General features: G+C 45.0%; 1 protein-coding gene across 4 annotated transcripts in view; it reads left to right on the forward strand.

The window, feature by feature from the left end:
• SLC8A3 (solute carrier family 8 member A3) overlaps positions 1 to 27884 on the forward strand; it is a 209190-nt gene that overhangs the window by 36479 nt on the left and 144827 nt on the right. For all 4 annotated transcript variants that reach the window (XM_030559681.1, XM_030559683.1, XM_030559682.1 and 1 more), the window contains exon 2: positions 13549 to 15371. In XM_030559681.1, coding sequence (XP_030415541.1) covers positions 13606 to 15371 — 1766 coding nt within the window. In that variant the 5' untranslated portion in view covers positions 13549 to 13605. The remainder of the gene's footprint in view (positions 1 to 13548; positions 15372 to 27884) is intronic.

A 27884-nucleotide genomic window follows, 5' to 3' on the forward strand; every position in this document is an offset into this window, starting at 1 on the left:
ACTGAAGATCACCTGAGCCTCGATTTCCTTAAGCGTCTTCCCCAGTCTGGCATAGTCTTCCTTGATACGTTCCAGAGAGTATCTAGCCGTATCATTCGTTCCCACATGAAGGACAATCAACGGATTCTTCCCCGCTCCCGCTAGTATCCTTTTCAGCCTCAGGTCCACATCCTGTATCTTAGCACCCAGCATACAGCACACCCTTCTGTTCTCCTGATCAGCTCTAGTCACAGACCTGTCTATTCTTCTCAGTAAGGAGTCTCCAATCACGTAGACATGCCTTTTCCTGGTGACAGTGTGATTCTCCGATCTATCCCCTGCACCCACTGGCTGCAAGTCCTCTCGATTCCTGTTCCCCCTTGCAATCCTCCTGGGGCTCATATTTGGTGTTGCCTCCATTGAGTCTTCCCCTCCTTTTGCAGGACTATCAGCTCTTCTCTTTTTCCTTGCCCTCTCTCCTTCAGTGACCACCTGCTGTGCCCCTTCTTCATTTTCCAACTCTGCAAACCTGTTCCTGAGTTCTATTTCTCCTTCACTGGCCCGTCTTTTCCTCTGCCTGGTTCTCTTAGTCACATGCTTCCACCGTCCACTTTCCTCCCCCAGCAGTCTCTCCTCTGAATTCTTTCGTCCTGCTTCCATCTGCACATCTGAGCTTATCCCTTCAGCCCCCTCATGTCTGTGCTCCATCGTCTGCTCAAACCCCCTTCTGAACTCAGCCAGAGTTTCCACCTGCATCTCCAGTCCTTGGATCTTCTCTTCCATCAGCTCTATCAGGCGGCACTTCATGCAGACAAAGCTCTTTTCAGGCACCCCCTCCAGGATCATGTACATGCCGCAGCTTCCATATCCAGTCATCCTCATTGTGTCTTTCACTGCTGCCTCTGTATCAGTCATGGCCTTCACACCTGACGCCTGGTAGTCAACCCAACACAAGCCCCCAGCAGGCACCAGACCACCACTGTATCCCTTGACTTGCTTGTCAGTTCCTCTGTCTTAGTCTCCCCTGCAACCTCCCCCTGGAAACGCAATACAATCTACAAACTACAAAAACCTGCCCCTCCAACAGAACTCCCACTGAAACTCCCCTGTTTACAGCTCTGTTTGCTGGCTCCTGTGCTGCTGCAGCTGTCTGTGAGAGCAAGGGCTGAGAATCGTTTCGCGCCTTTTTTCTGCGCAGACGCCATACCATGGCAAACATGGAGCCTGTTCAGATTGCCGCAGCAGTTACGAGCACTGTAAACTCCACGTGCATTATCCTGCAGTGTATGCAGCTCCAGAACCTCTAAAAGCAGGCAAGGAGATGATGGCAGCGAGGTGACGAGAGTGATGAGGACATAGACACAGACTTCTCTCAAAGCACAGGCCCAAGCAATTTGGCCATCCTGGTGGCAATGAGGCAGGCTCATGCCATGGAACGCCAGTTCTGGGCCTGGGAAACAAGCACAGACTGGTGGGACCGCATAGTGTTGGAGGTCTGGGACGATTCCCAGTGACTGCAAAACTTTTGCATATGGAACGGCACTTTCATGGAACTTTGTGACTTGCTTTTCCCTGCCATGAAGCGCAAGAATACTAAGCCCTCACAGTTCACAAGTGAGTTGCGATAGCCCTCTGGAAGCTTGCAACGCCAGACAGCTACCGGTCAGTCGTGAATCAATTCAGAATGGGCAAATCTAGTGGTGGGGGCTGCTGTGACCCAAGTAGCCAACACAATCAGTGAGCTGCTGCTATCAAGGGTAGTGACTCTGGAAAATGTGCAGGTCATAGTGGATGGCTTTGCTGAAATGGGATTCCCTAACTCTGGGGGGGCGATAGACAGAATGCATATCCCTATCATGGGACCGGACCAAGGCAGCCAGTACATAAACCAAAAGGGGTACTTTTCAGTGGTGCTGCAAGCACTGATGGGTCACAAGGGACGTTTCACTAACATCAACGTGGGATGGCTGGGAGAGGTACATGATGCTCACATCATCAGGAACTTTGGTTTGTTTGAACAGCTGGAGAAAGGACTTACTTTCCAGACCAGAAAATAACCACTGAGGATGTTGAAATGCCTATAGTTATCCTTGGGGACCCAGCCTACCGCTTAATGCCATGGCTCAGGAAGCCATATACATGCACACTGGACAGTTGTCAGGAGCTGTTCAACTATAGGCTGAGCAAGTGCAGAATGGTGGTAGAATGTGCCTTTGGATGTTTAAAAGCGCACTGGCGCAGTTTACTGACTCGATTAGACCTCAGTAAAACCAATATTCCCATCGTTATTACTGCTTGCTGTGTGCTCCACAATATCTGTGAGAGTAAGGGGGAGACATTTATGGCATTGTGGGAGGTTGGCGCAGCCAGATACCAGGGCAGGTAGAAGAGCGCAGCAGGGCATGCTGCGCATCAGAGAAGCTTTGAAAACCAGTTTCATGACTGGCCAGGCTATGGTCTGAAAATTCTGTTTGTTTCTCCTTGATGAAAACTCACCCCCTTGGTTCACTCTACTTTCCTGTAAGCCAATTGCCCTCCCCTTCCCTCCCCCCTTTGATCACCACTTGCAGAGACAATAAAGTCATTGCTGTTTCTTAATTTGTCACATAAATGGGGGGATAACTGCCAAGGTAGCCCAGGTAGGGTGGGGGAGGAGGGAAGCACCAGGTGGGATGGTGGAGGAGGGAAGGACAAGGCCACACTGCACTTCAAAACTTATTTATTGAATGCCAGCTTTCTGTTGCTTGGGCAGTCCTCTTGGGTGGAGCGGTTGGGTGCCCGGAGGTCCCCTGACTGTGTTCTTGGGCGTCTGGGTGAGGAGACTGTGGAACTTGGGGAGGAGGGCGGTTGGTTACACAGGGGCTGCAGTGGTGATCTGTGCTCCTGCTGCATGTTCTGCACCTCAACAATACGCTGGAGAATATCAGTTTGATCCTCCAGTAACCTGAGCATTGCTTCCTGCCTCCTTTCATCACGCTGACGCCACCTATCATGATCCCACCACCTTTCCTCTTGCTCCCGCCACCTGTCCTCTTGAGCGTCCCTCCTGTCCTTGAGTTCATTTTGTGCTTTCTTGCACTCTGACATTATCTGCCTCCACACATTCTGCTGGGCTCTTTCAGTGTGGGAGGACTGCACGAGCTCAGAGAACATTTCGTCACGAGTGCGCTTATTTCGACTTCTAATCTTCACTAGCCTCTGGGATGGAGATGATGTGGGGAGTGTTGAAAGATTTGCAGCTGCAGGAGGAAAAAAAAGGGAGAGTAGTATTTAAAAAGACACATTTTAGAGAACAAGGGGTAGACTCTTTCAAGGTGAACCAAGCTGTTAATTATCAGAGGGTAGCCGTGTTAGTCTGGATCTGTAAAAGCAGCAAAACATGCATCTGAGGAAGTGGGTATTCACCCACGAAAGCTCATGCTCCAAAACGTCTGTTAGTCTATAAGGTGCCACAGGATTCTTTGCTGCTCAAGCTGTTAATATTACATAGCACATGTGCTTTCTTTGCAAGGTCACATTTTGCCTCTTATATTGAGGGCCTGCTGGTTTGGTGTGAGAGATCACACACGCAGGGCCAGCCGGCAACAGAATTTGGCTTGCAGGCAGACATGGTAAGCCACAGTCTTTTCGCTTCTTTAATCTGCATAACATCTGGGAATGGTTTCAAACAGCAGCGCCTTCATGTCCATACCAAGCACCCATTGGATTGGCTTAGAAGGAGGGGCTGTGGTTTTCAGTTTAATGTGCAGCAAAAACCCAACTCTCCTCCCCTACCCCCCGCCAGACACACACACTCTATTCTCTGGGATGATCGCTTCACCCCTCCCCCCCAACCATGTGGTGCACAGGCGGGATGATTTCTGTTCAGCCACAGGCAAACAGCCCAGCAGGAACAGCCACCTCTGAATGTCCCCTTAATAAAATTCCCCTATTTCAACCAGGTGACCGTGAATGATATCATTCTCCTGAGGATAACATAGAGAAATAAAGAACAGATGTTGCTTGAATGCCAGCAAACACTGGGACCATACGCTGCTGTGCTTTGTTGTGCAATGATTTCAGACTACGTGCTACTGACCTGGCGTGGTAATGGAGGGCAGAATAAGTTTGCCTTCCCCAGAAACCTTTTGCAATGACTTTGGTAGTACATCCACGAGAGCTTCATTGAGATGTCTGTGATGGGTTAGATCACAGAAACCCCCCTGGGAGCTGCCAACTGATGTGCCAAGACTACCTCTGCTCCTCTTTTCCCTGCCAGCTCAGGACTCCAGTACCCTGTTTTGCTGAGCCAGACACGCCTGTCTGCTCCAACAAAGCCCCCGAGTCTGAATTACTTGCCCCAAAACTGCAGGTTTACTTGAAAGCACCTCACAGAAGTGTGCTTGTCTTTGGCACTCAGCTGGCCAATTCCCAATGGGCTCTAAACACAAATAAATACGTTTTACCCTGTATAAAGCTTATCCATGGTAAACTCATAAATTGTTCGTCCTCTATAACACTGATAGAGATGCACAGTTGTTTGCTCCCCCAGGTATACTCTGAGTTAATTAATAAGTAAAAAGTGATTTTATTAAATACAGAAAGTAGGATTTAAGTGGTTCTAAGCAGTAACAGACAGAACAAAGTAAGTCACCAAGCAAAATAAAATAAAATGCGCAAATCTATGTCTAATCAAACTGAATATAGATAAGATCCTCACCAGTTCCAGAATGCTCCCTTTTGCAGGCTAATCTCCTTTTAGCCTGGGTCCAGCAATCACTCTCACCCCCTGTAGTTATTGTCCTTTGTTCCAGTTTCGTTCAAGTATCCTCGGGGGGTGGAGAGGCTCCCTCCTTAGCCAGCTGAAGACAAAATGGAAGGGTCTCCCGAGGGTTTAAATAGACTTTCTCTTCTGGGTAGACACACCTTCCTCCCCCTGTGTAGAATCTAGTCACAAAATGGAGATTTGGAATCACATGGGCAAGTCACATGCCCATGCATGACTCAGGACTTGCAGGTAGCAGCTATTACCCGCATGCTACTTTGAACGTCCTCAGGTAGACTTCTTATGTGGATTGGAGTCTTCCAAGCTCTTTTGTCTGTTAAGTGCTTCCTGATTAAGCACTTAACTTGCACATTCCTTTCCCAAGAAGTGACCAAATGTTCTAACTAAGGCTACTTAGAAATCAAGCAAGTGTACAGCCAACGTTCCTAACTTTCAACACACAAATGGTACCTGCATATAACTAGGATGAACATAACCAGTAGATCTTTACATAGATATGTTACATGGCATATGTAGCAAAACCCTATTCCAGTTATATCATACCTACATCTATAAGCACCCCACATAAAGCCTTATAGGGTGCACTGTCACAATGTCCCTGTAAGATTTACGCTCCATCCCCATACACATTAATAGACTTTTCCAGTAGCTGTACTGGTCGTGAATGCATCCCAAGTCTTCAGGGCAAATTAATCATTAAACATGCTTGCTTTTAAACCATGTACAATATTTACAAAGGTACACTCACCAGAGGTCCCTTCTCTGCCTTCCAGGTCTGGGAGCCCACCTTAGGTGGGTTGGGAGGGCACTGGCTCCAGGGTGATAAACAGTTCCTGTCTGTTGGGGAAAACGGTTTCTCTGCTTGCTTGCTGTGCACTATCTTCAACTGCCTCCTCCACCTCATCTTCCTCGTCCCCAAAATCCGCATCCCTGTTGTGTGAGAATCCATTGACAGAGTCCACGCACGGGGCTGGGGTAGTTGTAGGGGCACTCCCTAGAGTGGCATGCAGCTCATCATAGAAGCAGCATGTCTGGGGCTCTGACTCGGAGTGGCCATTTGACTCTGGCTTTTTGGTAGGCTTGCCTCAGCTCCTTAAGTTTCACATGGCACTGCTGCGGGTCCCTGTTATAGCCTCTGTCCTTCATGCCCTTGGAGAATTTTTTCAAATGTTTTGGCATTTCATCTTTTAGCACGGATTCATCTCCCCATACAGCGATCAGATACAGTACCTCCCGTTCAGTCCAAGCTGGAGCTGTTTTGCGATTCTGGGATTCCATGGTCACCTCTGCAGATGAGCTCTGCATGATCACCTGTGCTGATCAGCTCGCCACTCTGGCCAAAAAGGAAGTGAAATTTTCCTGACTACCTGGCCAGTGCATCTGAGTTAAGAGTGCTGTCCAGATTAGTCACAGTGGAGCACTCTGGGATAGCTCCTGGAGGCCAATACTGTCGAATTGTGTCCACACTACCCCAAATTCGACCCAGGAGGGTAAATTTCAGCTCGAATCTCCTCATCAGGGAGAAGTACAGAAATCGATTTTAAGAGCCCTTTAAGTCAACAAAAATGGCTTTGTCGTGTGGACGGTGAAGGGTTAAATCGATCTACTGCTGCTAAATTTGACCTAAACTTGTATTGTAGAGCAGGACTTAGACTGAAGTCCTCTGTCCACAGAACAGTAACACCACCAGTGCAAGCTTCCTCTCACTGCCCTCCTGACATGCCCTAACACTGACCCACAGAAATCATCTCTCTAGGAGAAAGCAGGAGTTCAGATTTCACGAACCATTCAGTCTTTGAGCTTTCTGTTAAGAGTACCACATGTGGCAAAGTACCTTCTTCTCCTCAGCAGGCTCAGTCCTTTTTAGCCTCGGAGACACAGGCTTGGGCGAGGCAAATCCTTATAGGTAGCACAGGGTCTGTCTATTCCTTTCCTCAGTCAGTCCCTTGTGCTTGTTTTCCTTTTCTTCTGTGGAGGGAGTGCAGCCTTCCTTCCTGGAAGGGTTTGGTGTCTTGCTGCACCTAGTCTACTGGCAGCTTCCTTGCTTCTCTCCCCTCCTCTCCCTCCCCCCCCCCCACCTTCCACACAAGGGAGGATTTAAAAAGGTCTCAAGCAGTTGGAGCCAGCTGAACCTAATTAGTTCCCTGGCAACCCCTTTTCCAATTGAACCTTATTTTCTGTGGTTGTCTCTCCTCAGTAGATAGGGAGAGGCCTTTTAACCCCCTCGGACTAATTACCCCCCAGCCCCCGTAGCTGTTTGTCCTGGGTTTACTACACACACAATGGGCCAATTGTGGTTTTGTGCAGTAGGAACTGGTCTGAGACAAACACTCCATGTCACCTGGGCAGCTGTCAGATGGCACCAACTTTTGGTTACTTTCAAACAAGGTGGAATGTAAACTAGCAATGATAAAAGATTTTAATAGTCCGCAGGGGTGGCGCCAGGCACCTGCGCACCAAGCATGTGCCTGGGGCTGCAAGCTGCGTGTGTGTGTATGTGTGTGTGTGTGCACGCACACGCCGTTGGTTGCTGTGAGGGTGGCAGTCAGGTCTGCCCGTCCCGCGACTTCGACGGCAATTCAGCAGCGGGTACGCCGAAGGCGCGGGACCGGCGGACCTTACACAGGCATGTCACCGAATCCGCATTACCAGCGGACCTCCCGCAGGCGTGCCGCCGAAGGCTGCCTGACTGCTGTGCTTGGGGCGGCAAAATACATAGAGCCGCCTCGATAGTCCATTATCAGTTCCCCAAGCCACCCAGTTCTTCAGGGATCATATTCTTTACAAATCCTCGCCTCTGTTACTTGTCACCCTCTTGATGATTTAAAATTAAATTTTAAATCATTTGGACTCACCATTTATGCAGATTGTTACTCTTTATATTGCTTGAACAGTGATTTTAATGGAGTTATATTGATTTATTCCTGCTGACGATTTGGCCCAATGAGTGTTTGTGCATTCCTGCATAATTTAGAAATGGCAGAAACTGACTCACTGAAATTTCCCAAGTGTCTAGCTCTGATTTAGGCTTATGTTCCAGGGCACTTAGCAAAACAAAGGCCAGTTTCTGATACCCTTACTCATAGCAAGTAGTATCGTATTCTACAATTAATCCTATTGAAATCAATAGGGTTACACAAGGAGTAATTACTCGGTGTGATTGAGAGGATCAGAATCTGGTCTTAAATAAACACTCTTAAATAATGGAACTGTAATTTTTTGGATTTCCATATGTATGGTACAAAAGTTTAGAGTTACAGTATTATCTGAGATAATGGAATTGAGAAATACAGATAATCATTATGAGATACTGTAGAGCGGATGTGGTTTTGCACTTCTGTTTCACCATGGAGTTCAAAATAGTAGCTGTGTCAATTTTTTTTACTATGTCAGGATGATGCTACATAGTGAAATCATAGAGTAGTGTTTACTCTTTTTTCTTTTACTTAAACAGCAAAAAGCCAAGGAAAATAAATACTGGGGAGTATTTATGTTACTGTAACAGTGATGAACTGGGAAAGTGTCTGTATTATTTCTTATTAATGTTGTGCATGGCTTGGTTTCCCAGTTCAGTTGTGCATGGCTGAATGCACAGAGTTAAATCAAAGGAGGCTGTAAAGGGGCTCTTAGGGGACCCAGCAGGAAAGGTAAAACAATGACAAGGATCAGAGAGCCTTTCAAGTAGAGTGAATATAGCTTCAAGAGAGTGAATATAGCAATGGCTGGGTCATCAGCTGGGGAAGGCAGGGGAGAACATTACCTAGTTAGATCCATCCAAGCTAGTGTGTTTTACTTTTCCCAAACTTAGGATCAAGAGAGACCCTGGCTCTGCTCGAGTTCACGTGCTAAAAATAGCAGTGTGGCTGCAGCAACATGGCTGGTGGCTCAGGATAAGTACCCAAGTGCAAACTTGCCCAAGCCTTTGGATCCCATACACAGCCGGCTATTCTGAGCTGTGTTGTGATAATTGGGCCTATACATTTACCCTTATTGTGAACTCAATGTAAAAAGTGAATGAAAGTTCATGAAATGTTATAGGTTATTGTGACAACAAATGTTGATAGGGGAAACGTGCAAAAAGGAAGTCAGATTGAATTAGTCCAAATAAAGGCCCACTGACGTAACTCAGGGACTGCGAGAAAATCATGCCTGGTAAACAAGAAAAGTGTGGGACTGGAAATCAATGAACCAAAATTGGTGTGTTGGAAATTAGCCCTAATTGGTGGACAAAACAATGAGGGGATGGGTTATTCCACCCATCGCTCCCTTTTGGGATCCTCGAAAAGAAACTTTAGGGGGAAAAACTAGCTACCATAATGTTGGCTGACTAAAAGATGAGAGAGGGAAGGAGTGAGTTTCACCATCATGCTGCCACCCCCACGATCTCCTGGGATGCTAGAATCCAGCGTGACCTCCCTGTGTCTTTTTTGTCCTAATCCTGAGAGACATCCTGCCAGATCGGGCCAGAGAGATTGGGACCCAAATGACACTGGCTTCAGCTAAATCCCGAATACCACCTGGGCTGTGAGACTGTCTCTTCCCCCTTTCCTCCCTTATTTCCTATTTCTTCTCTTGCCTAGCTCTCTTCATTTTCCTTCTGTAGTGTCTGGATTAGTCAGCCAAGACTGCATATTTTGCAAAATTGCTATAAGCTTGTGACAAGAAAGGCAGCTAAATGCACTCTGGGCCAGTGGGAGCCGCGATTGGCCGGACCTGCGGACAGGGCAGGTAAACACACTGGCCCGGCCTGCCAGGGGCTTTCCCTACAGAAGTGACAACCCCTGTTTGAGAAACCCTGCCATATACCAAATCCCAAACCTTGTTTAAAACTGTTTTAATATTGGATAGTTCCAGGGTTTTGTTAAGAACACCTTTGACTCTTTGGGTGCATCTATTCCATCTGTCTTAATACAACAGCTCCCACTCATGCTGCCATGGCCACACAGCTATTTTTAGTGCATCTGCTTGAGCAAAGTTAGTGCATGTCTGTCTGCCCGGGCTGGGAAGCACGCTCCCAGCTACTGTGGAGAGGTGTCCTCAGAGACAGAGGGAGAATGCTGCAAGCAATGTAGTCTTCTCCCGACTCAGAGATGGGGAATAAGCCAGACTCACCTGAACTACTGATAGAGAGACAAAGTGTAGGTAAGGCAATGTGCCTGTAGGTCTCTTTAGTTTAAATTCACTTCTCTAAGCACAACATGCCTTACGGGCACAATAAATCCTGCTTGGTTTTGAAGAAGCTAAATCTGACTCATTGCAAATGTGTACTGACACAGGCTCCTAGAGAAACCCTGGCAAAGTCTAGCCCCGTTGGACCCTGTGAATTAGTCACAGTTGGTACCCAGAGGGCTGTAACTCAGAGACCCAGGCGGACAGTGGTTGGATCAGGAAATTCCACCCCATAAAGAAGTGGAGGCCTGGGCCTGCCATGTGAAAGCGATGTACTTGGGGGACTGGTAGAGGGTCTCAGACAGGGCAGTTTGGCCAGGAACTGTGAGAGTAATATATAAGGATTGCAGTTTACAAGTGAAGGTTTTCTTTGTAACAGAGTATTCTGTTCTATTTGTGACAGTGTAATGTTATTTGTATTTGCTTTAATATACAACTGGCCAAATTCTGCTCTCAGAGAAGCACAGGCAACTCAGTGATTTCAATTTGAGTTGCCTAGATGTATCTGAGGGCAAAATTGGATCTTGCATAAGCAACTCAGGTGACTTATGGTTGCAGAGAGAATGTTAACTTTTGTATTTCCTGACTTATGAATGTTTAATATTTATGTTAATGTTTTATTAATATAAGGTTTTAAAAATATAGTAAATGTATCGTGTTGCAAAGCACTTTTGCTCTGGTTCCCAGAGGGCTACGGAGAATGCTGTATTGTGGTTTGAAGACTGTTTAACTTAAAACTGTTATGTTATTGAAAGTGTATTAAGATCTCATCTTGCAGTCCCCATGCAGACAAAATTCCTTTGGATCTCACTGGGGAATTTTGTCTCTTTCAGGATGGCAGGACTGGGTCACTTGTTACACTGTCTTTGAAAATGATTTTGACTTCTGCTTAATGTGAACAGGGCTCATTGCAACAGTTAGTGAAAAAGGGGCAGAAATATGTTGCCGAGCTTGTGTTTTTATTCTGGAACCAGAGGCTAGGTTTGGAAATCCAAAAGTGTAAATAGAAGCTACCAACAAAAGAGGTTGCTTTAGAAATCTCATTCAGTTAGTTTGAGGAAGAATCAGTATATTGATCCATTATTAAAAAATTTTTAAAAATATTGGTTGGCAAAGTCTCAGAATGGTGTTAATTACAGAAGAAGGTCAGACCACAGAGGGGGAGTCTGGGGGTAGCAGTGATTGATTTGAGGGAAGGAAGTGTCATTGCTAATACAGTGTATGTATGATACTCTGACTTACTTAAGCACCTAAGTCACTTTAGAAAATGCAGTGTAGTTGTAGCTGTGTTGGTCTCAGCATATTAAAGAGACGAGGTGGGTAAGGTGATATATTTTATTGGATCAACTTCTGTTGGTGAGAGAGGGCTTGTCTCTCTCACCATCAGAAGTTGGACCAGTAAAAGGTATTACTTCACCCACCTTGTGATTTCTTCTGAAAATGGGATGAGGGATGAACTGCAATAGAAGCCATTAGAGCTACATAAGGTAGATAAATAGAACCATAGGGGTGTATGGCTGGAATGGACCTTGAAAGGGCATCTAGTCCAGCTTCCTGGGCTGAGGTAGGACCAAGTAAATCTAGACCATTCCTAGCAGATACTGACACTTCCTATCTCATTAGACAGGGTCCCATTGAGACATCTTGACAAAGCAGCATGGGGAGCGGGCATAGTTACTGCCTGTACTGTGCCTGTTCAATGGATACTTTCATTTCTGAGTCTATCAATCAGGCACCATATACCAGCCACATGTTAAAAAGAGAAACAAAGATAAGGCTTTAGAGAGAGCAAGTTGGGGAGAATCTGTCACTTTTGAATTAATCTGGGTAGCATCAAAGAGGTGTTTATTTCTTTCCATCTTTTTCCATACTAAGGGGGTGTGATATGGATTTGTGGTTCTGTGCATAATCAGTTCTCTGCTCTCCGCTGAGCTTTGTCAAGGATGTCTTTGTTCATTTGCAGTCTTTGTTCATTCTTTCCTTCCTATTTTGCTTGTCGCTCTAGATTCTTATCTAGATGTTAAAAACATTTTTGTAGATTCAGAGAGATTGTGCCTGCTTTTGGAAAGAAGTGAGTGACACAAGATGATGGTGATAAAATAGCCATTTGCAATGCATTTGTCACTCCAGTAACATTAAAGTGCTGCCTGGAATAGACACAGTGTTCTCTAGCCGCTCGAGGAACTTGTGGTTGGGTTTTAATGCCTTTAAAAATCTGCCCTTGAGTGACTTGGGAATACAAGTCCCATTGAAAATCAGTGGAGATTGAAAGTCCAATGGACATATGTTTCTAAGACTCTTAGGTGCTTTTGAAAATCATACTGTTAAGATTGAGATTCCATGTGAAACTGTGTTCAGATTCACAGGGCCCGTAGTAGATAAACTAACCATGTTACCCAAATGCCTCAGAAAGCATACTGTGAATGAAAGAGAACAGCCTGTTTTATGGCAGTGTGTACTGTTTAAACCGAGTTGTTAACAAATAGAAAGTCTACTAGCATATAATGCAATGAGTAGCAAAATACTGTAGGTGGGCCTGGTATGTGATGTACCTAATTCTTGCACCTGGTTATGTTTCCTGGTTAGTTTAGGGAGGAGGCAATTTTTACTTTATACAGAACTTTAAAATAGATACACACACACCTATGGATCAATCGATTGATTGGAATGTCACTGGGTACTTGAATTTTGCTGCCGTATATGGGTTCATTAGTGTAGCTCTTTCCGGCTCTGGTATTATCAAGCCGTTCAGCAGAGCATTGCCAAGTTCTTGTTTTTTGTTTTGTTTTTCTAAATTTTGGTGTGAATTTAGTGGTACTGAAGAGTGGCACACTGATGGCCCTGGAGAGTGGAATCATCTATGCACAGCCTAGGTACATCATGGCAGTAGTAGTAGTAGTGACAGTTGTGTACCACAGTCCCCTGACAACGTGTCTACCCCCTGACTTAGAGGCACCTCTTCTCGCGGAAGAGAGAATGTTCATCTCAGTGGCCCACTCAGGGGCTGTCTACTGAAATTCTCAACAAGATTGCTAATAGTGGTAGTAGTTTGGTCATGCGAACACCTCACCTAGTTTGCTGGCCTCAGTCCCGCTTACTGATTTCATATATAGGCTACTCAACAGCATTAAATAGTGTGAATTGTGTCCCCACTAATCCCCTGAGCCACTTCATCCCGTTTAAGTAGGGGGGGGGGGAAGGAGACCTGAAGTAGGTAACTTCTTTGTTCCTTGCACCACCCTGATCCAACTCCAGTTTATTTTATTATAAGTTCATCTGACACGGAGCTCCATTGAGCTATTGGGAGACTTGTAACTGGGTATTTGGTCCCTAAATTAAACAAATTGTTGGTCAAGAATTGGGTTAAAATAAATAATTTCCCTCTCGGTTACTTGCTTATCAGTTCTTCTGTCTGTTCAGCATCTGACCTTCAAAGATAGCATTGCTCTTTGTGATTTTACATTTGAAGAGTCTCTACTACTGGTGAATACCTTTTTTCTAAGTGTTGGAGAGACAACCCATGTATTTCTACTACAACTCCTCAGCAGTGAGGTATTAAAGTGCGTATATGAGAACATCACATCTTGTTTGCCTCTGTCTCATGCTTCCCCCCATTTCTGTTTTGTTCCTTGCAGATACTTGGCGTTTTCAGAAGACTGTTGCATCTACACAGTGGAAGTCAAATTTTGTGTATGGCGTGGTTAAGGTTGCAGCCTCTCACCTCAGCCTTCCTCCACTTTCTGCTGGTTACCTTTGTGCTGTTTTTGCATGGTTTGCAGGTGGACGCTGGCATAACAGGAGAGTCTCTAAGTACAGCACAAAACAGCTCGTGCTCAGGATCTTCCGATTGCAAAGAGGGTGTTATCTTGCCAATATGGTATCCAGAAAACCCATCCCTTGGAGACAAAATTGCCAGGGTTATTGTTTATTTTGTGGCACTTATCTACCTGTTCCTTGGAGTCTCCATCATTGCAGATCGTTTCATGGCATCGATTGAGGTAATTACATCACAAGAAAAAGAGATTACAGTGAAGAAACCAAATGGGGAGACCACCACGACTACCATTCGGGTTTGGAATGAAACTGTTTCCAACCTGACCCTGATGGCTCTAGGTTCTTCTGCTCCTGAGATTCTTCTGTCATTGATAGAGGTATGTGGCCATGGATTCATAGCCGGAGACCTGGGGCCCTCTACCATTGTTGGCAGTGCGGCTTTCAACATGTTTATCATCATAGCCATCTGTGTTTATGTGATCCCAGATGGGGAAACCAGAAAGATAAAACACCTGAGGGTGTTCTTTGTCACATCTGCATGGAGCATCTTTGCTTATATCTGGTTGTACATGATCCTTGCCGTCTTCTCTCCAGGTGTGGTGCAGGTCTGGGAAGGCTTGCTCACTCTGTTCTTCTTCCCTCTTTGTGTCCTCCTGGCTTGGGTGGCAGATAGAAGGCTGCTTTTCTATAAGTACATGCACAAAAAGTATCGTACTGACAAGAACAGAGGCATTATCATTGAAACAGAAGGTGAACACCCTAAGGGAATAGAAATGGATGGCAAGATGATGAACTCCCACTTTCTGGATGGAAATTTAGTAACTATGGATGGGAAAGAGGTGGATGAATCTCGCAAAGAAATGATCCGGATCCTCAAGGATCTGAAGCAAAAGCACCCAGAAAAGGACTTGGATCAGCTGGTAGAAATGGCCAACTACTATGCTTTATCTCACCAGCAAAAGAGCAGAGCCTTTTACCGCATCCAAGCTACCAGAATGATGACTGGAGCTGGCAACATTCTGAAAAAGCATGCGGCTGAACAAGCCAAGAAAAGCACCAGCTTGCATGAGGTGCAGGCAGATGAATCTGAGGAATTCATCTCCAAAGTTTATTTCGATCCTTGCTCCTACCAATGTCTTGAGAACTGTGGCGCTGTCCTCCTGACGGTGGTGCGGAAAGGGGGCGACATGTCCAAGACCCTCTATGTGGACTACAAAACGGAGGATGGCTCTGCCAATGCTGGTGCTGACTACGAGTTCACAGAGGGAACTGTGGTCTTGAAGTCAGGGGAGACCCAGAAGGAGTTCTCTGTGGGGATCATCGATGATGACATCTTTGAGGAAGACGAACATTTCTTCGTGCGGCTTAGTAACCTCCGTGTGGTTGAGACTGAGGAACCTGCCGAGCTCAACAATTTGCCATACCCAAAGGCCATACTGACTTCTCCTTGCGTGGCCACAGTGACTATCTTGGATGATGACCACGCAGGCATCTTCACATTTGAGTGTGATGTGATGCATGTCAGTGAGAGCATTGGTGTGATGGAAGTCAAAGTCCTTAGGACATCAGGTGCTCGAGGTACAGTCATAGTCCCATTTAGGACAGTAGAAGGGACAGCAAAAGGAGGTGGAGAGGATTTTGAAGATGCTTATGGGGAGCTGGAGTTCAAGAATGATGAAACGGTGTAAGTACCCCTTAATTTCTTTTACCTGTCCTAGTTACTGTGGTTAACTCCAAGTTTGCCTCCATCACAGGTGAATGCAGACAACAGATAATGAGCTACTTTCTCCAGCTCTCCTTCAATTTCCATACTTACCTCTTCAAGGCAAGAACCCTACAGCAGGATCTAAGAGGGTAAAACCTCTTGTCCCTTTCCTCCGAGGAATTACAAAATGGGGCTTAGAAATCTCATCAGTTAGAAGACCTATAGTCCTCAGAATCATTGACTCAAACCAGTGAATTGAACTTGGAGATGGTACTTAGACATTTTTACAGTCCTTTAATTTTGAGGATAGCAGGTATGATCATGAGTAGAAGACAAAAGGCATGTTGAGGCCCAGTCTTTCAGACCTTAGTTAAATTAATAGTCCCATTTACTCACTGCCAACATAAATGGCCAGATTTTCAATGGTCGCTAAATAGGGTGGGATTTTCAAAAAGGCTCAGCACTGGCCAAACTCTGCTCCTGTTGACTTCAGGGGGAGCAGAGAGAGAGAGATTGAGAGCAGATGCGAGCACTTTTGAAAATCCCACCCGGAAGAGCTAAGGGAACATTGAGAACAATGAGAACTGTTGGGAGCTCTGAGCTCTTTCGAAAATCTGGTTCTAGGTGATGTGAGTAATAGCTGCAGGATCAAGCCCTTGGTCACTAAACTGAACCTCTCTTATATAGATATTTCTTCCCTTAATCCCCTCTCCCATCTTTTTTTTTTTCTTCCCTCAGCAGACAGCAAATTAAGATTTGAATTTCCCCATCCAATAGAAGTGTTAGTTATGAGAAAAGACAGAGGGGAGAGGAAAAAAATCCTCTACATAGGTTTTTAATTGACTCTTGACTATGCTAATTTGGGATATTAAAAGACCTTCTGTAGATTTGGTTTTCAATCAAATCAGTCGCCTCTAGGTAAATATAAGCCACTTAGCTAACAAGGGCTCTTCCCCTCTCTCGAACTACAGATGTACATGATCTGCCTGTGCTGCTTGTACAACCAGGTGTTTCGTGTGGTAGTTGAATCCACAGGATTGGCAGCTAAGCACACCCTGTTGCTGGCTTGTGTAATAAGCAATAATTCCAGTCTGTGTGCCCCTGCAGCCTTTGCCTAGAGCTGCTTGAGCTAGGCAATACTCTACCCCCAGGTCTTTCTTTCCATGGATCTTAGCATAGGCATTAGGGAGTGGGCTAAATTTTTGGCTTTTGAGTAGCCTTCTGTGTGATCATCTCTGAGTAAGCTGTTCTTTCCTTTGAGTTTATTTACTAGTGGTTTTCCCCTTAAAAATACTGCAGTATTCTACTGTAATGATCCAAAACGCTGCAGCTCAGTGCTTCCCTGTGGCTCCATGACCTAGTGTTTTCATACAAAACAAGACACAAGCACTCCTCCAGCCTAGGGAGGGAAAGGATTGCATGGCCTCTAATGGTGTGAACCAGCCCTGTTAATTCAGCTCTTTCATTATGAACAAACATAACTGATGCGAGAGTAGTGAGTAATAAAGACCAGAGACATAATAATGTCTAACTGCTTTAACTACCTTCCATTAACGTTAGTGGAGGATGAGGAAAAATCGCTTAGTAGAGGGAGGTGGTTTATGGACATGATGCTAACATTCCCTAATGCTGAGTGCTTAGGTGTCTCTTGTTAAAACCTAATCATCTGAGAAATCAAAGAAAGAATTGTGCTGACTTGCAACTGGCAGCAGAGAAAGGAAATTACTGTACCAAGTTGTCATATATAATACACATGTAGATGCTGGTACACTGAGCTACAGAGTAGGGATGCCTGAATTCTGACATCTTCCCATAGTCTGCACCTACCTGTCATGTTTTTTTTTTAATTCAGTTGCTGTCCACAACCCTAGTATTTGATTGCACGTGCATGTTCTCCCTTGATAGATGAACAGAAGTTGCTGGTTGGCTGAGATCACTAACAGTAAAAGTAGGCTTGGAAGGATTAGATTTGTGGTAGTAAATGTCAATTTCTCGACATATGATGTTGACGATTTGTGTTTCAATGGTTAACAAGCTGTAACTTTTTTTTTAAATCTCAACATCTATTGTCATTAAATAGTCTGATTGTCCCCCCTCTGCATAATTTCCTGCAACTGTGGAAAAGTTATATTGATAACAATAGAAAAAATACTTAAAAATAAGCCTCAACATGAGATGTCAAAATTATGAAAATAGACACATTGAACTGTGCCAAGCCTGAATAAAAGATTGAAGGTGATCAGCTTTGTCCTCAACTTGCTGCTCCAGGGAGAAGGCGGCCATGGGTCACAATGCCAAATTCTGTTAGTACAACTGGTCTGCAGGCTGCACTTTCTGGACAAAGTAGACCAAGGTCTCATCTACTCAGTTAAAATCTGTTGTGCTGGGGAACCCACCTACAACATAGTTTAATTCTAATTATGTGGGGCACAATGATGTTTTAAATGGGTTCTCCAATATGGTAGATGTTACTGGGGTAGTTGGAGCCTAACAGGCTGGATTATTGACAGAACTAATTTAAACACTGTAATATTCCCACCAACCCCTCCTCTATTACTGACGCTTTTTTAATTTACAAAGTAGGGGAGCATTTTAAGGTCCTGTTCATGCTACTACTAAACTGCTTTAAGCTAAACCATGTTCAGCAGAACCATGTTTGAGCCTGTTCTCCAAGATGGAGTCAAATGCACTAGCACATAGTAAGTGCTGCCAGTTACAACTCTTCTCTCTGACACAGTCAAATCACAGTTCCATTTTTGGAATGTAGGTAGAACACACTCAAACAACACTAGGTTCCCATCTGTGCTTTAAAATGGAATTGTGTTGAGGGACAAATATATTGTAACTGAGCCACTTTACCCGTCAGAACTGATATTAGCTAGTCACGGGTGAACCTCAAAACATCTGATGTTTGAGTTTGAACAAACACCTGTAATTCCAGATGTTTGTTCAGACATTAGACAAATTCTGACCTGCTGTAAGCCACTGAAATCAAAGGAGCTGCACTTGCTTACACCATGGCTGCATTTAGCCCTGAGGGAAGACTTGGTAGTGAGATTCCTGTTTCCCACTGGCCAGGAAGTGCAGTGAGCACAGCTTTTTGCTGCCATTCTGCAAGCATTTGGCTCAGAGACTCAGCTGGAAATAGCAAGTGCAGAAACATGAATGGTTGTGTCTTTCCTAAAGGGAAAAAATAATTTTGGGCAGATGTTTGGGGTAGAAAGCAGCAAACGTGGAGAATTCAGATCCACGTTTGACCCTTTTGTAAAGATCAGCATTGCTCAGATCCCAGGTTTTTGTATGGGCTCATCTCTAGTTTAGGGAGGTATGTGATTATTTTATCTGAAACGCTTCACTCATCCTAAATGTTAAAGTGCGGTGGAGGTGGGGTGATGTGTTTTATCACCACAAAGTTGTATGAAAACACTGGGTCAATAAATTATTTCCCTTCACACACTATGGATTCACTACCTGATTCCTCACCTTCTCCCGTCACCCCTTCATTCTCTTTGCAGTACCTTTGTTAAAGGGGTCTTTTGCTCATTGGTGGGAAGAGCGAAAACACACACATGCCTCATTTCTGCAAACACTTAGAGTATATGTACACTGCAATAAAACAACCATGGCTGGCGCATGTCAGCTGACTTGGGCTCACAGGGCTTGGTCTGTGGGGCTGTTAAATTGCAGGCTCGAGCCGAGGCTCTGGGACCCCGTGAGGGGATAGGGTCCCAGAATCCGGGCTCTAGCCCCAAAATCTACACTGCAATATTATAGCCCCACAGCTTGAATCTCGCGAGCCTGAGTCAGCTGACACAGGCCAGACAAGGGTGTTTTATTGCAGTGTAGACATATCTGTAAGCATGTGCTTAACTTGACTATCATGAGTAGTTCCATTGGGACCACGCAAGGTAGCCAAGTTAAGCATGTGGGTAAGTGTTTGTGGAAGTGGGGTTAAAGAGATTTCCAGGCCCTCTGACTAAGTAGATTGATGTAACTTACAAGCAAAGGAGCTGGAGGAGGGTGAGAGCTTCAATTTAGGCCCTCTTCTGGCTCTTGGTGGATCAGTTCCTGTTTTAGACTCCATTATATGTTGGCAAAGTGGATGTAAGCAGTTCTAAGGGAGTTTAACTGCATGTAAAAGTGTCTACATTAATGTGAGGGGCTCCAAATTCCACATCACCTCTGTATTGAATAACACTATTTTCTACAAAATTCTTAGAGCCAATGGCTGGAGATGATTCCCCAAATGTTTTCCCTTATCCCACTTTTTTTGAGGGAATTTCACTTCAATTTAAAAAGATAAAATAAACCATCTCTGCTTTAAAAAAAAAAAGTGGATGTCCCCAGGGAATGAGGGATTAAAAATAGCTGAGCTGATACATAAAATAAAGTGTGAGAGGGAGATGGATCCTGCCACAGGGTCTTGCTTATTGCTTCTGTGATTCTCTCAAGGCTGATATGGTCAAAGTTTCCTTGCCTGTATATTGGGTGGGAGCGGGGAGCAAGCTGACTTCTCTTGAGGTGTGAAACCTCAATAATGCTGTTGTTGTTATCCAGTCCTTTTCGTGTGTGTGTGTGTGTGTGTGTGTGTGTGTGTGTGTGTGTGTGTGTGTGTGCACTTAAAACTCTGTACTTTATTATCTAATGAGAAAAGTGAATACTCACGCAAGCTTCAGACTCCTGGTGTTTTAACATTTTAAAAAATAAAATGATATATTTGTTACTTCCAAATGCGAACTTCGAACACAGACACTTCTGAGGGTGTCTTGCCATTTTACATTTTAAACAGCTGAAATGAGAACGGTCATCTCTAATCTAGTGATACTCAGACTGAGGCTCGTGAGCCGCAAGTGGCTCTTTAATGTCTCCCTTGCAGCTCTTTGCAGCACGTGGTATTAAAACGCTGTGTGAGTTAATGATTAACCAATTGTAATGGATAAAAGAATAATACTTGGTCAGTTCATTTTGCTGTGAGAATAATATAATATAGTAGATGAAACAATGAATTCACACTACTCTGGCTCTTGGGCAATGTTGATCACTAATTTGGCTCACTGAGGTCTGAGTGTCACTGCTCTAATCTGTTAAAAGGATACTGTCAACTAGATAAGGCCCAAAACTTAGGTTTTATAAAAGGTTTTAAAAAACAAACAAAAGCCCTAAGAATCAGTGGTAAAGAACAATGGTGTTTTTTAAAATATTTTCGCTTTGCATAATAGTGTTAATTAGTAACGCAGGGAAGGAATCTGTATAATGCAATTCCAGGATCATCACTCTGAAGCCTAGGATGTCAGAGTCAGTGTGGAGCAAAGGAAACAGCTGGAAGCATGGCTGAGAGCTTTTTGTTCAGCAGATCACTGGGTGTAATCATCACTGGGATTTGTAGTCTGTTGCTATCCAACTCTTAAGTTCTCAGCATTTTGAATTTATGACTTACACCCTGTGCGATGTGCAGGAAGGCAGGTATCTGTGCCATGCCAAGAGTCCTAGACAATTATGATATTAGAGGCAGTTCAGCCAATCACTACCCTTCTTTTACGGCTAATATTTATGCAACAGTTTCCTTTGTTGTGAGAGGGAGACTGCATGGATAGTGGATTACTTGGTCTAATTGCCACCTGCACAAATAAACACAAATCTCCCAGACCTTCTCTCAGACACACATCTCCCAACACAACCCCACTGACACAAATCAACACAACCACCCACATGATAATACAACCAGCACACACAATAATCCCAAACACAGCACACACCTTTCATTTACCACCAGCGCAAATTCATACAACTCTCTCAGCGCTGCACAAATCCACACAACCAGCACACGCAACACCCCCAAGCATCACTCGGGCATTTGGCTTTTTTTATAAATATGACTATGAATTACACCCATGTGACAGCACAGGCTTTCAGTTACTAGTAATACCTTAATTTATAATTATATTGACTGTGTTCTCAGTGGTGGCAGATGAAAGAGCAAGAAGCAATGGTCTCAAGTTGCAGTGGGGGAGGTCTAGGTTGGATATTAGGAAAAACTATTTCACTGAGAAGGAGGAGAAGCACTGGAATGGGTTACCTAGGGAGGTGGTGGAATCTCCATCCGTAGAGGTTTTTATGGCCCAGCTTGACAAAGCTTGGCTGGGATGATTTAGTTGGGGTTGGTCCTGCTTTGAGCAGGGGGTTGGACTAGATGACTTCCTGAGGTCTCCTCCAACCCTAATGTTCTATGATTCTAGAGTAATAGATCTGTTTGGGCTTGTCCTCATCACTGGTATGAGAGATGTTTTTGGGATCCACAGTGGTGCATGGTTGGAGATTCATTTTTGTTGGGGACAGGGAGGATTGTGTCTCCCCCGCCCAGTAGCATAGCTTTTTGCCACAATTCCAAAGTTTTGTAAGCAATGTTTTATGAATCAGAAAGGGTATTAAGTGTCAGTAGAAGCTGTAATGTTAAACTGGTAGCAAATGGCTTGCTAACCCTCTTGGCAAAACAAGCAGCACTGAGATTTTGGATTAAATGTGTGTAGTAACATGTGGCCACTTCTATGGATGGCTTTTATGCAAAGCTTGCAATAAAGGCATAAGTAGCGAAGAGCCTGAAAGGATCTACTTCCTCCTGTTCCTCCATTAATGAAAACATTTCTGGAGACAAACTTGTTAAGACTGAGCTCTCGGAAATGTTTATTGCCTGTGGCCTAAACAACACTTCCTTCAATATTTTTGGAGATATGTATTTTTGAAGCACTGAATAAGTGTAGTTACTAAGGAGCAGGGGTTATTTGTAAGATACATGTGACCCATCTCATCCACTTCTCCGCAGAGATTTTTGAGTATGAGTTGCACTGCCACCCAGCTTCTGTGCGTGCGGCTGTGGCTGCCCTGTTGAACCACTACACGTGTGGTATGTAAGCTCTGTGGTGCGGGGACTGTCTTCTCGTGGTGTGTGCATCCAGCACTATGTGGCTGGGTAGCACTAAGTGCTGCCACAATACAAATAATAAATTCCCCTTTATTTGGGCTTTGAAAATCATCTCCTTGCCAGCTAAAGCAATTACACAGAATACGGGGGAAAGTTCAGAAGGTGGGGCCCAGGGTGGGTGGTGGAAGGAAGTGACCAGCTATTAGCTGTTTGGAAAAGACCATTGTGAAGCTTGATGTAGCCACTTGTGCGTCTTTTCTAGACTTCACTGTTGCAGGAAACAGTGCCTTTTTCAGTTTGACAACCCAGATGAGAATGTTTGATGATCTGGAGATTCAGCAGTTGTCTAGTTGGGAGGCTCTTCCTATGCTGGCTCTTCCTCTTCCATAACTCAAGACCATGATGAGCCAGTTCAGACTTGATGGGCGTCTTCCTGCCCGTTAGATCACTGGTTGTGGGTAGTGGTCATTACCTCCGGTTTTACAACAGTCATTGCAGTTTGGGGTTTTATGCTCCCCATTTTAATTTTAATCACGTGAATTGGAGGTGTGACATGCTCAATATTAATTCAGAGACCTATGTTGGCTAATTGTCAGCTGGGGCAATCTCAAACTAATTGCATAGATTTTTTTCAAGACCCGAAGGAACCATTATGATCTTATCTGAACTGTGCATACCGGGCCGTAGAATCTCCCTCCATAATTCCTGGAGTGGGTTTAATTTGTGGCTGAAGTAGAGCCTCTTTTTCAAATAAAGATGGAGATATCTGTTAGTGACTCCAAGTGATGGAGAATTTACCATCTCTCTTGGTTAATTTGTTCCAAGAGTTAGTTGCTCTCCCTGTTAGAACTCATACTTCTCCTTTGCACAGCTCTCTCGTTATCTATCATGTACTTCTAGTTTATCCCTTAGGATGACAATATTTCCCAAAGGAAAAATGGGACACATTTTTCCTAATATCCAACCTAGACCTCCCCCACTGCAACTTGAGACCATTGCTTCTTGCTCTTTCATCTGCCACCACTGAGAACACAGTCAATATAAATAGGGTTGGGCTAATCCAAGGCCCCCTCCTCCATGTGGGGCTGGTCGAGCTGCTCTCCCAAACCCCCCTCCTTGCTCAGGGATGGCCCGAGCCACTATCCTGACCTGCCCCCCCCCACCCCCCCGGGGCTGGCCGAACTGCTCTCCCAAGCCCCCTCCCCATGCAGGGCTGGGGCTGGTGTCGCTGCTTGTCTGAGTCCTGCCTGCCCCCTTGGCTCCCCCGCACAGGGTGAGCATTGCTACACGCCCCCCAGAACATTACTCTGCACCCCAGTTTTTAAGCAGAGGTGGGCATTTGTTCTGTTTGTTCTTTCCAACTGATCAAGCTGGCAAGAGCAAATGGGACAAATGCCCACTTTTTCCAAAAAAAAAGTCGGGATGGCCAGGATAGGGCTTAAAAAGGGACTGTCCCAGCCAAAATGGTATGTATGGTCACCCTATTATCCCTCCAATCTCTTCCTCTTACCCTCCCCCATCAGCATGCAAGCTCAGTCCTGCCTTCTCACCCTTCTCCTCTAGTAAAAGAGAGGTGACATCTGATTGGTGCTGATCCCTGGCGCTGTCCCTGACCCTGATTAAGAAGCAGTAGTACCAGCTCTGCTCTCTGGCTCCTCCCCCTGGACACTGTGCTCCCACATAATTCTCTTAAAGAAGAGGTTGCCAAGTCTGATCATTTCTGAAAGAGGAAGATGCTAGCACATCTGCTCCCTAGCTTTAGTAAGCCCACTTGCCTGTCCAAATTCCTGCTCACTCCATGCAATACATTTTTTCCCAAGCCTGGATTTAGTGATCTGTGTTGGTGATCTCCCGGCGTATCACTAGTGTGAAAGATGTTATGCCCAGTTCTCACTCTGAAATTCCCTCATGTAGTACTGTTAAGACTGCTCATTCCTACCTTAACTCAAGCTGTGTACATTTATTACATTCCACTGAGATTTCTGGTGAGGATTAGGATGAGGTATTGGTGGGGGGTGTCCGAGGAGTGTATAAAATCAGCCAGCAGAAATGTGAGATGGAGACCATCATGTGAACAAGAGAAGCACTGAGCTGACCTTTATCCTCTCATAGTTTTGGTGACAGGCGTTGAGTAGAGATACATGCCACCTGTCCATGAGGACAAATGACATCCTGTCTGGGGCTATGATTTGTTGCCCATCAAAAGCATTTGGCTGTATTATGTGACTGCAGCAAACAAGGGGGCGTTTCAAACCCCAGTTTGTCAGCCTTTAGTCAATTTCAAATTAGGGAGGCATAAATGTGGGCCCGATCCTGAGAGGGGTAAACTCTCTCGACTAGCAGGGAAGTCAGTGGGAGTACAAAGTGTGCAGCACCCTGCAGGATCAGGCCTTAGATGGGGAACAGATGAGAATGTTTCACAGGGGCATGTGGATTCATAATTCTAGAGAGAGCAGTGGGAACTTGCCCATGCCAAGAACTGCAGCCCCAAAGTGGATTAATAAAGTTAATCCCAATTCAGGTCAAAAACTAATTTACTGTGGGTTGGGTTCAGTTCAATTCAATCTGATTACCTGAAGTGTCTTAATGAAATGTGAGTGCTAGTGATATAATCCGACCCTGTGAGTTTTGAAAAGTTGGCAGACATGCGCTTTGCACACATGCCTTCAAAGGCTTATTTACAGACTCTGTCCTTTTGTTCTCCCTGCACACACTTCTACGAGGGGGAAGGGAATGTGCTCCTAGATTTGTATTATTTGGTAGTGCCTGTCACTGTCTAGGGCACCTGCACCTGTATTCCTCTCTAGGGTCCAGCAAGGGCACTCACTCACCCTCAGGCTTCCAGCTTCCCAAGCGTGGCCTTTCTTGGGTGGAGACCCACGTCTCTCTCCCTTCTGGCTGGGATATCTCCAGGCTGCACAGTCCCCTCATTTCACTGTGTTGTTCTCAGCAAGACACTCTGCTTAAACAGGCTGGCTTATGTTCCCTTCAGAGACTAATAACAGAGTAATCACCCACCATTATAAGGTACCACACAATATTTCCTATGCAAGCCCATCGTAAGGTAAAAGCACTACAGAGAAAACATATGAAAACCAATAAAACAACCTACACGCATTCTAATAAGCTTACCTAAAAATCACTCCAACCCTTACATGGTCTGTGGCTGGAGCAGTCCTTTAGAACCCCACGAAAGGGATTTCTTTGTGGTTTCAAGTTCATCAAAGCTTCGGCTCAGACCAAGCACACTCATGACATGCTTAGTCTACCCTTTATGCAGTTCAGGGGTCTTTGAGCTGACGTTTTCAGAGCAGGTAATGAGCAGACAATGGTTTTCTCTTCCCAGTGTGTAGCTTCTAAAGGATGGACCTAAAGTGGATCATTTACATTCCCCTCACCCCTCAGGTATTTCCTAGGAAATCCACTTTATGCGCATTGTTCCAAAAAATCCTTTGAAGTCTTTCCAATCTTCCTGAATTGCATTAATCCTGTCTTCTGGCTCAAGAAGTTCCATACAATTCCATAACAGAACATAAACATTTGCATTTTTCAGACAGTAGACCCCAAAGTTATTAAACCTAATTCATGAACGTTAAACTTTATTGAACTAACTTAATCTTAATTTCATAACGTTTGTCCAGGATATTGCAGGGTATTTTCAGTCTGTCCCAGTGTCAGGAACTGGCTAGCTTGGGTGATTTGTAATAAGACCTGACATTCAAATTTGATTCTGGATTTCTTGAGATAGCTGTGGATCCCTGGGGAAAGAAACATGGAGTTGAAAGAATTTGATTTGCACAGAGAATCCCCAATAACCCACCTCCTCAACCCATATGATCTGGAGAGACTCTGTGACTCTCCCTAGATAAAAGGAAGGTGAAGAGATGCCAGGAAGATACCATTGTACCAGAAAGAATTCATTATTATATAGCACTGATAATTGGCATAGCCTCAGAATGTACAGAAACACATGGCCAATGGCAGGACTATAAAGAAAGAGAAACACAATGGGCCAAATTCATCCTTTGTTGAGCTCCAGTGAAGTCAACGGTTTTACACCTAGGAAGAACCTGGGCCTGTGATTTATAGATGTCTAAGAGATGGATCCTGACTCATGTGACCATTCTGAACCCTCCCCCATGGTCTGACTTCTTGGATCTCAGAGCTTATTGCCTGTTTTTTTGCAACTGAGGCTCAAATGCAGTCAGACCTGGCTGGCTGTTCTGGATTCTAGACCCCATGGCTGGGTCTGGCTGGAACATGAATTGGAGTTTGGCACTAGGATTTCCTGTTTCCTGCCTTGGTTCATAGGCTTGTTCTCCCTACACTAAGGGTATGGCTACACTTGAAACTTCAAAGCGCTGCCGCGGCTGCGCTTTGAAGTGCGAGTGTGGTCGCAGCGCCAGCGCTGGGAGAGAGCTCTCCCAGCGCTGCACGTACTCCACATCCTGATGGAGTTTAGCTTGCGGCGCTGGGAGCCGCGCTCCCAGTGCTGCGGCACTGTTTACACTGGCGCTTTGCAGCGCTGTATCTTCCAGCACTCAGGGGGGTGTTTTTTTCACACCCCTGAGCGAGAAAGTTGCAGCGCTGTAAAGCGCCAGTGTAGCCAAGGCCCAAGTACCCATTCCTCTTTCCCTCTTGCCAGTTACCGGCTAGCTGTACCTACCCCGTCTTGATCTCCTCCATCTCAAGTCATATTGCAGATACTTCACCCTTGCTACATTTTCTCTTTCCTTTGTCTAGTCTTGCATTCAGCTGCCTTGGTCTAGCTGTGTTCCCTGTGTTCCTCGGCCACCTGCTTTGCTTCTGTGCCCAGCTGTTTCCCCGGGGGGCGGGGGGAAGAAGAGAGTAAAGAGAGCAAAATTAAGTCATCCTTTCTCAGGACCGAAAACCTCTGACCACTCACTCCCACAGCTTGTCCCTGCAATCACAAATAATTTCACACTATCCACTCAAGTTGTGACCAAAGTGTTGGCAATAATTTTAACTTCTATAGCTCCTTATGAATGTTAGTGAGTTTAGGATGGGCCATTCCTGGTTACTGAGGGAGCCTGGAGCCTATGCAAGTAAAGGCTGAGGATCCAGCCTCCTGATATCTACCTTACATTGAGTATTTTCTCAATCCAATGAGTGTTAGACATGCAGGGGGAAGCAGCTTTTATCCCCTCTCTCTTTTCCCCTACTGTCTCCAAGTGCACTGTCCAAGACAGAAGCTTGCTGTGCTTTCACTTGGGATCCTTTCCAACAAGCCCCTCCTGGACCCTTTATTCAGAGATTTATTTTCTTTGTGCATGTGTGTAAATGTATGTTATGGAAACCAGTCACTATAGAGCTTATCTTTTTGCCTCTACCTTTTTGCTTTCAATTAGAGAAACAAAAACATTCTCATGCCCATACAAATCATAAAAATGCCTTGCCTTGTATTTGTATTCCCCTTTACTGTATGATAAATATGCAAATATTTAACTTGGAGATTCTGCTAAATTAGTCTGTGCTTTATATGCCTTCCCTCCTGAATTAGAGGATTAGGGTCAATCTGCAAGTCTTTCTCCTCTGCCTCATCTAATTGCTCA

This window comes from Gopherus evgoodei, chromosome 4, assembly GCF_007399415.2.
Source record: "Gopherus evgoodei ecotype Sinaloan lineage chromosome 4, rGopEvg1_v1.p, whole genome shotgun sequence".
In the NCBI taxonomy this organism is placed as follows: domain Eukaryota; kingdom Metazoa; phylum Chordata; order Testudines; family Testudinidae; genus Gopherus; species Gopherus evgoodei.